At 43.7% G+C, this 8625-nt stretch overlaps 1 protein-coding gene across 3 annotated transcripts; it reads left to right on the plus strand.

The window, feature by feature from the left end:
• Positions 1–2468: 2468 nt before the first annotated feature.
• Positions 2469–8527, plus strand: LOC112256246 (zinc finger CCHC domain-containing protein 7). 3 transcript variants are annotated; one of them, XM_024429346.2, is made up of 9 exons: positions 2469–2571; positions 4880–5314; positions 6510–6571; positions 6711–6806; positions 6888–7058; positions 7200–7235; positions 7327–7431; positions 7582–7699; positions 7791–8527. In XM_024429346.2, exons 2-9 carry the CDS (start codon positions 4912–4914, stop codon positions 8291–8293), a joined length of 1494 nt encoding a protein of 497 aa, XP_024285114.1. In that variant the 5' UTR covers positions 2469–2571; positions 4880–4911; the 3' UTR covers positions 8294–8527. The 3 variants fall into 3 exon arrangements, with proteins under 3 accessions (XP_024285114.1, XP_024285113.1, XP_024285115.1); XM_024429345.1 differs by lacking the exon at positions 2469–2571 and adding an exon at positions 2578–2709; XM_024429347.1 differs by lacking the exon at positions 2469–2571 and adding an exon at positions 2578–2709 and having other exon boundaries at positions 6921–7058.
• Positions 8528–8625: the final 98 nt, after the last annotated feature.

Raw genomic sequence — 8625 nt, forward strand, 5'->3', positions numbered from 1 at the left:
GTACTAAAATGTTTCTCTGCCATCAAGAGGGGGGCCACCTAAATGTTTTTTTGCGAGGTGTGGGGCCCCCCAACCAAATCTTTCTTACCATGGCCTGGTACCATGGACTTGTTTCTTTTAGACACTCAACCGTGTTATTTGAGGTCCAGTGGAGGCCCTTAACTTTTCCCACATTGTTACATTACAGCCTTCATCTGAAATGTATTAAATTGCCCCTCCCCCCTAATCAATCTACACAGAATACCCCATAATGACAAAGCAAAAACAGGTTTAGAAATGTGTGCAAATTTATTACAAATAAAAAACGGAAAGATTTAATTTATATAAGCATTCAGACCCTTTACTCAGTACATTGTTAAAGTGCCTGGGCGATTACACCCTCAGGTCTTCTTGGGTATGACACTACAAGCTTGGCACACCTGTATTTGGGGAGTTTCTCCCATTCATCTCTCAGATCCTCTCAAACTCTGTCAGGTTTGATGGGGAGCGTCCCTGCACAGCTATTTTCAGGTCTCTCCAGAGACGTTCAATCGGGTTCAAGTCTGGGCTCTGGCTGTGCCATTCAAGGAAATTCAGAGACTTGCCCCAAAGCCACACCTGCGTTGTCTTGGCTGTGTGCTTAGGGTTGTTGTCCTGTTGGAAGGTGAACCAGGATCTCTCTGTAGAAAAAAAAATGAGGAAGGGAAGCGCTGCTAAGGTAAACAATAGTAGATTTTGGTAGACAGAAGGTGCTCTTTGGTAAAAAGGGTAAATTGGTCATCAAAAATAAATATTGAACATGCCATACAAATTAAGGCATTTCAATTATATGAAGAGTGCCTTGGTCCTCTCCTTTCTTTTTAAAGATCTCTGTATTTTGCTCAGTTCATCTTTCCCTCGATCCTGACTAGTCAACCAGTCCCTGCTGCGGAAAAACATTCCCACAGCATGATGCTGCCACCACCATGCTTCACCATAGGGATGGTGCCAGGTTTCCTCCAGACATGACACTTGGCATTCAGGCCAAAGAGTTCAATCTTGGTTTCATCAGACCAGAAAATCTTGTTTCTTTTGGTCAGAGTCCTTCGGGTGCCTCTTGGCAAGCTCCAAGCGAGCTGTCATGCCTTTTACTGAGGAGTGACTTCCATCTGGCCACTCTACCATAAAGGCCTGATTGGTGGAGTGCTGCAGAAATGGTTGTCCTTCTGGAAGGTTCTCCCATCTCCACAGAGGTACTCTGGAGCTCTGTCAGAGTGACCATCACGTTCTTGTTCACCTCCCTGACCATGGCCCTTCTCCCCCGATTGCTCAGTTTGGCCGGGCAGCCAGCTCCAGGAAGTGTCTTGGTGGTTCCTAACATCTTCCATTTAGGAATGATGGAGTCCACTGTGTTCTTGGGGGATCTTCAATGCTATAGAAATGTTTTGGTCCCCTTCCCCAGATCTGTGCCTCGACACAATCCTGTCTCGGAGCTCTACTGACAATTCCTTTGACCTCATGGCTTGGTTTTTGCTCTGACATGCACTGCCAACTGTGGGACCTTATTTAGACAGATGTGTGCCTTTCCAAATCATGTCCAATCAATTGAATTTACCACAGGTGGACTCCAATCAAGTTGTAGAACTATCTTAAGGATGATCAATGAAAACAGGATGCACCTGAGCTCAATTTCGAGTCTCTTAGAAAAATCTCTGAATACTTATGTAAACAAGTTTCTGTTTTTTATTTTTAATACATTTGCAAAAATGTCTAAAAAAGTATTTTCACTTTGTCATTATGGGTTATTGTGTGTAGATTGATGAGGGAAAAAAATGTATTTCATCAACTTTTGAATAAGGTTGTAATGTAACAAAATGTGGAAAAAGTCAAGGGGTCTGAATACTTTCCGAATGCACTGTACTTCCACACTATGAGGTTGGAATAATACTGTGAAATTGTGAAAATGATGATAAGGCCCTTTTAGTGTAAAAGCTGTTTGAAAAGACTGTCTGAAATATTCACCTTTTTTGGTAGGATGGAGTTTTGGCCTGCCTGGTGACATCACCAATTGGTTAATAGACCAACAAGAAAGAGAGTTCCAAAACTCTCTGGCAATAATAGCTAATTTTCAGTTTCCCCCTCCCCACTCTGACCACTCCCAGACAGTCCTAACAAAAGTCTTGCTTGAGAAGCAGTTTTTGTTTCTTTTTGACAATTTTAATTTAAAATAATCACAGTAAGGTACTTAATTGTTACCCATAAATTATTTGAAACTTCGATAAAAGACAGCTGCATTGGACCTTTAATAATTGTTTTGTGTACTGTATGAATACATTGAATATAAACACAAAGTTAGGCCTATATGAGTTTTTTTATCATGGGCCCAGAAATATAATTTAGAATTTATTAAAGGCATCACATCGTCCTTTGAAAAACTAAACGTTTTTGTCAAGGACAGGTCGCCTGCGGTTCAGGTGCAACTTCTCCTACCAGGACAAGTGACAGCTTCAAAACCCCTCGACAGCATGTGGATGTTTTTGTTGTCCAGCCAAATGTAAGGGGTGGCGAAACCCCGGGAACATTATTACCCGAAGTCTGTCCAACACTGAAACGGTTGGTAAATCAACTTCCCATTTAGCTAAAAGTGATAGCAAGCTGGATTACCAAATTAGATAGCTAACATATTTTAAATACACTATTTCATAACTCTCCCATTTTACATTTTTAGTGGACTTTTAACAAGCCATCGCGGTAAGTTAGCAGTACGCTACACGAGGACACTGTCAGCACAAATTAAATAGTAACGTTAAGTTACAGTTGTAAATAACACTGAATAACCTATAAGCTAACAACAAAAATCATAGACAAATAATAATAAAATAAGCTAATGATGTCAAATCATTTGATGTCAAAATCATGGAATGCAGTAACGTCAGCTGGGTGTCTCGTTAGTTGGAATAATGTCAGCAGCTAAATTCGCGAATGGTAATGTCAGCTATAATTTACAAAAGAAGATGAAAAATGAAATAGTAGTTACAGTAACTTAGTTAGCTGACGTCTGTTGGAAAAATGTCAGAAGCTAAATTCACTAATTGGTATGTGTCGCTATAATTTACGAATGAAGTTTTTATTTAACTTGGCAAGTCAGTTGAGAACAAATGCTGATTTTCAATAATGGCCTAGGAATAGTGGGTTAACTGCCTCGTTCAGGGGCAGAGCGACAGATTTGTACCTTGCCAGCTCGGGGATTCGATTTTGCAACCTTTTGGTTACTAGCCTAACGCTCTAACCACTAGGCTACCTGCCACGTGGGCAGGCAGCCTAGTTGCGAGATTCAAATTTTAGTTAGCATTGGGTGCGTTCGAGCGCAGTGGTCTAATGCACTGCATCTCAGTGCTAGAGGTGTCACTACAGACCCTGGTTCAATCCCGGGCTGTATCACAACCGGCCGTGATTGGGAGTCCCATAGGGCGGCACATAATTGGCCCAGCATCGTCCGGGTTAGGGGAGGGTTTGGCAGTGGTAGGCCATCATTGTAAAATAAGAATTTGTTCTTAATTGACTTGCCTAGTTAAATAAAGGTTAAATGTACATAATAAAAAAATTAATTATCCTACGGCCATAGCCTTGCATAGAGCTCGCCAGCTTGTAGTCGTAAAACTAGGAAATGAGTTACCCCAGGTTCGATAAACGCCTAAAATAATGTCTGATGTTAACACAGGCTTAGGAGATCTTATACATTTTGTTATGTGAGATAATATCAGTCAGTTAACATTAAGTTGATGAATTATGAAGCCTTTATGTGCTTTTTAAAATTATATTAATGCTTAAATTCAAAAAAAGTGATGTTAGCTGATGAATATGATCTCATAGAACAAAACATATCAAATCTCCTAAGCCTGTGTTTACCACAGACCTCATTATCGGCATTTATTATTCAAAAACGCCATTACTATTTATCTTTATTGTGGGAGGATCTATTGTCAACCAATCATTAGGGTTTTTGTTTGACCCATGCGAACGTGACCAGACATGACTGAAACAGGAACCAAATTTGCCACAGATGCATGCATACAGTGGCATAGTATAAATGAATGTGATATTTGACACTGTCACTGATTGTAAAATGTACACACATATGAGTTAATTTTGTGAGTGTGTGATATCGGGGTTGGAACCATGTTTATTTCGACATTATAAAGACAAAGTTGTATTAACAATGGCAACATTGCCATGTTGATCTGAGCCTTGCTGTCAGAATACCACATTGTCAGACTTTCAGCTGTCGCAGATACATCTCCCCTGACTTTACTCCCAGTCGGTTGCTTCACCTTACCACTCAAACACGCCCTATGCCATTTCCATAGAGGGCAGGTGCTCCAGTATCTGTGTGTGTTAGAGATGAGTATGACTTGTCTCCGCTCTAATGCCCAGGAAGCTCCAATTCAAACTCCCATTAGACAGCTGTGCAAGTGTTATAATGTCAAAATACATTTGTTACGCACAAAATATGGAGTTTCGCCGAGCAACTATCTTAATTTACACCCGTTACAGCCAGTATGTACTTCCAAAAAAGGTCTACATCAAATGAAGATAGTTGCTCAGCGAAACTACGTATTTTGTGCTTAACAAATGTATTTTGGCATTATAACGCTTGCAGAGCTGTCTAATGGGAGGTTGAATTGGAGCTTTCTGGGTGTTGGAGAGGAGGCAGGATGAAATGACACAGATAATGTGTTTTTCAGCCAGCAGGACAAGTTGTGGCATGTCTGCCGGTGATGGAAGTCAACGGACTGGCGAAACACAAAGCTATAATATTTACACAGCTGTAGTTTAGTTAGCTACGTTGATAGTACTGAGGTTGGTATAAAGGACCACACAAATTTGCCACATTTTGTCGACTGTGTGGTGTTTTAAACAGGGAGATCTGTCACACCTTGCCATCAGAGTGTGATGATGATGGGCCACCAGAATGATGAGGAAGAGGGTGGTAATAAAGACAACAGATTCTACATCGAGGCCTCCAGTAGCTCAGAAGGTGAGCTGGGGTTTAGTCAGTACAAACAGTCCAGCTCACCGAGAGCTCCCCAGGCCACTGGAGGAAACTCTCCCCTAGTTCTGGCCTTCCCTCTCTCGTCTGGCCGGGCTCTACGGGACGTGTCGCCACTGGACAGCAGCCCAAGCCCGAACTCCAGGCTAAGCCTCCACTCAGAGCAGGACCTGGTGCTGGAGTATGATGATGAAGCCCTAGAGGAGTGGATGATCCTGGGAGCAGAGGAGCAGGAGGGAGATGAGGACATCCAGCTCAACCTGGGGTACTGGAGCAGCAGCTCAGAGTCACATTCTGGAACAGAGGGTGAGGACCATACAGTTTAACACTTGACAGAGTTCTGCAGATGAGAGTTCCTCAGACAGAGAAAAGTTCAGCAGATGGATAATTCCACAGACTTAAGGAGTTACGCAGATGGAGTTCTATGGATGTTATATTGATTTATACCATTGTTGAATACTAGTTTCTGATTGGCTTGAAGGTTGGCTAGAGCGTGCATTATTTCCCTGTAACGCCACGGTATATCAGCACAGTAGAATTCAATGACTAGTTCATTTAAAAAAAAAGTGTACTTTTTATTTATAGTTTTTTTTTTACCCCTTTATAATTTCATGGTATCCAATTGGTAGTTACAGTCTTGTCCCATCACTGCAACTCCCATATGACTTGGGAGAGGCACATAACCCAGCCAAGCCTCACTGCTTAACCCGGAAGCCAGCCGCACCAATGTGTCGGAGGAAACACCGTACACCTGGCGACCGTGTCAGCGTGCACTGCGCCCAGCCCTCCACAGGAGTCGCTAGTGCGCGATAGGACAAAAACATCCCTGCTGGCTAAACCCTCCCCTAACCCAGACGACTCTGGGCTAATTGTGCGCCACCCGTTGGGTCTCCAGGTCGCGGCCGGCTGCGACAGAGCCTGGACTCGAACCAGGATATCTAGTGGCACAGCCTTAGACCACTGAGCCACTCGGGAGGCCAGCTAGTTCTTTCTTAGATGTTCTATATTTGATAACGTTGATTTTAAAACATTATAGGCATTGTTGTATTGGATTTTCATAATAGCAAGCTAGAACTGATGGTTTGGTTAGCTAAACTAGCAAGTCTGTTTGGTTACCAAGGCAACTACTTTAGATATCTAGGAAACCTGCTAGCTACTTCAGTGGATGTTGAACACATTTCTACCTGCAAATGAATACATTTATAGCAGCAAATGTGTTAAATTATTGCCATGGTTTAAAAGGGATAATCAACTTGGGACTCTATGCGTTCTCTGTAAAATAATCCAACTCTGTGGAAGGTCAGTTCCACTCCGCTAGCGCGTCGTTGTTTTCCATAGAACACATATCCTCTCGTTGATTATCCTCTACATATTTGAATGTATCCCTCGTAGAGATACATATTTGTGACACAGAGCAGCAGTATATGGATATCAATGACTTGTTTGGACACAATGGTTTGCATGTGTTATAAAGGCGCTATGCTTGTTGTCTCTCTCACAGATGAAGAACTGAATGCAAAATATGCTCTCAAACACAACTGGGCCATAATAGAGAAGGACAAGGTACTACTATCATTAGTTATCACTACTCTGGAGTTTAGGTCATTTTCAGTCTTCATGAAGCCCTCAGGTCTCAGAGGATTGGCTTGTTCAAACGATTCTTTATCCTGTTTCTGCCCTGTTCCGGTCCTGTGAAAACCAGCCACGCCCATACCGCTATTTCACCTCTGACCGGAATCTCACCTGTCACAACTGCAACAAGACTGGACACCTGGCCAAGGGCTGTACCACCCCGAGGGTAAGACACACACACACACACACACACACACACACACACACATGCTCCAACACTGCTCACGTTGTGTTTCTCTGTAAACAGAGGCGACCCACCTGTGTGTTGTGTGGGCTCCAGGGCCATGTCCAGAGGGCCTGTCCAGGCCGGCACTGCCACAGCTGTGGGCTCCCCTCACACGGGTACCAGCCCTGCCCTGAACCCCCTTTCTGGAACCAGCACTGCCACCGCTGTGGGATGGCTGGCCACCTATCAGATGTGAGTGTGTGTGTTTACCACAAGCCTTTATGTGCGTTTATGTGTGTTTGTGTGTGTGTTTGCATGTAGCCATGAGCATGTGCAGTATGTGTTCATGTGTGTGTCTTTGTGTTGAGTTAATGTGTTCTGTGTCCTTCCCAGGCTTGTCCGGATACATGGAGACAATTCCACTTCACAGTGAGTGACCATGGAAAGGAGGGGAGGGAGGAAGGGTGAATTATTAAAATATTGGAACATGTCCCCTGACTGTTTTGTCTTCTTGCTTTAGACTCAGCAGGAGGTTCCCCTCAGGCCACACGTTGACCACACCCACAAACACTGCAGACACAACGCTCACTGCTACAACTGCTCCAGGAGAGGACACCTCGGCCATGTGAGACAATCTACATCCGGTGTCTGTCTTTCTCTGTTTCTCTTTCTTTCTCTTATTCCTTTCTCTGTTTGTCCTTTAAAAAATAACTTATTGTCCCTCTATCTCCCTTTCCCTCTGTATTTTTTGCTCACCCTTCCCCCCTTCTTTCAGGAGTGTACTCAGAGGAGGATGATCAGTGGGACGTTTGCCTCGCTCCCCTACGTCTGTCACTACGACAACAAGCAGGACATCGTCAAACTGAACACCAGGATACACAGAAAAGCCAGAGGTGATGCACCACACACACACACAAACACACACAAATGTGTCGCAGCATGTATTGTATTTGTTGTTGAATGTGTTTTGGATGCTGTCTCCAGAGCTAAGGGTGGAGGGCTTCATGCCTCTGTTAGAGCACCAGAGGACCTACGTGACACCAGGGGGCAGTAGTGAAGAGGAGCGGCCCTCCCCAGCACCAGGGAGGAGGAGAAGCCTGGAGGGCAGGAGGAAGACGTGGCCGGAGAGACGCAGGGAGAGACGGGAGGTGAAGAAGCTGAGGAGAGAGGCCCAAGCCAGGAGGGCGGTTGGGATGACCAAATGGGGCTCAGACGAGGTTGTTTACACCAGGGACCACTTTAAGAACCCCCACAGAGAACCCATACCTCCCCCTCAGAAAAAGAGACGCCGTGAGGAAAGCAGGGAGAGCAAGAGTGAGGAGAGGAGTAGGAAGGGCAGAAGTAAAGAGAGCAGTAGGAAGAATAGAGAAGCAGAGAGGTGGAAGAAGAGAGGAGGGCTGAAGCGTGGGTACCTGTACCCCCGTGATGACTTGGGACCCATGAATGATTACCTCCTCTCCCCCAAAAATAGGGTGCGAATTTTATAAGAAAACAGAGATGTTGTGTTTGTATTGTATTCCATTATGTTTGAATAGCTGATGAGTGTCTTGAGAATTTTAGTCAAATTTTATGAACAAATGTGGGTTTTATTCTTTTTGGTAGAAATGGCTGGGTTGTGATATTGCAGGACACTGTTGGAGTATAGGAAAGGTTAAACAAATATATATTTTTAACGTTTTCACCCTACTTGAATGATTGACAAATAAAGCATTAGGCTAGGGCGATGTCTTTATTTTCTTTATACCGATTCGTTCACAATACCAAATACTGAAACAAGACTACTACATTATTTATTTGGTTGGTTCCTCCCCCTCGCTTA

Source organism: Oncorhynchus tshawytscha, linkage group LG08 (assembly GCF_018296145.1).
Source record: "Oncorhynchus tshawytscha isolate Ot180627B linkage group LG08, Otsh_v2.0, whole genome shotgun sequence".
NCBI lineage: Eukaryota > Metazoa > Chordata > Actinopteri > Salmoniformes > Salmonidae > Oncorhynchus > Oncorhynchus tshawytscha.

Excerpts from the sequence above, each read along its gene's own strand:
- LOC112256246 (XM_024429346.2), top strand. The coding sequence starts at position 4,912 with ATGATGATGGGCCACCAGAATGATGAGGAAGAGGGTGGTAATAAAGAC. Across the intron at positions 5,315-6,509 it reads GTCACATTCTGGAACAGAGG|ATGAAGAACTGAATGCAAAA; the intron begins GTGAGGACCATA and ends TCTCTCTCACAG. Across the intron at positions 6,807-6,887 it reads AGGGCTGTACCACCCCGAGG|AGGCGACCCACCTGTGTGTT; the intron begins GTAAGACACACA and ends CTCTGTAAACAG.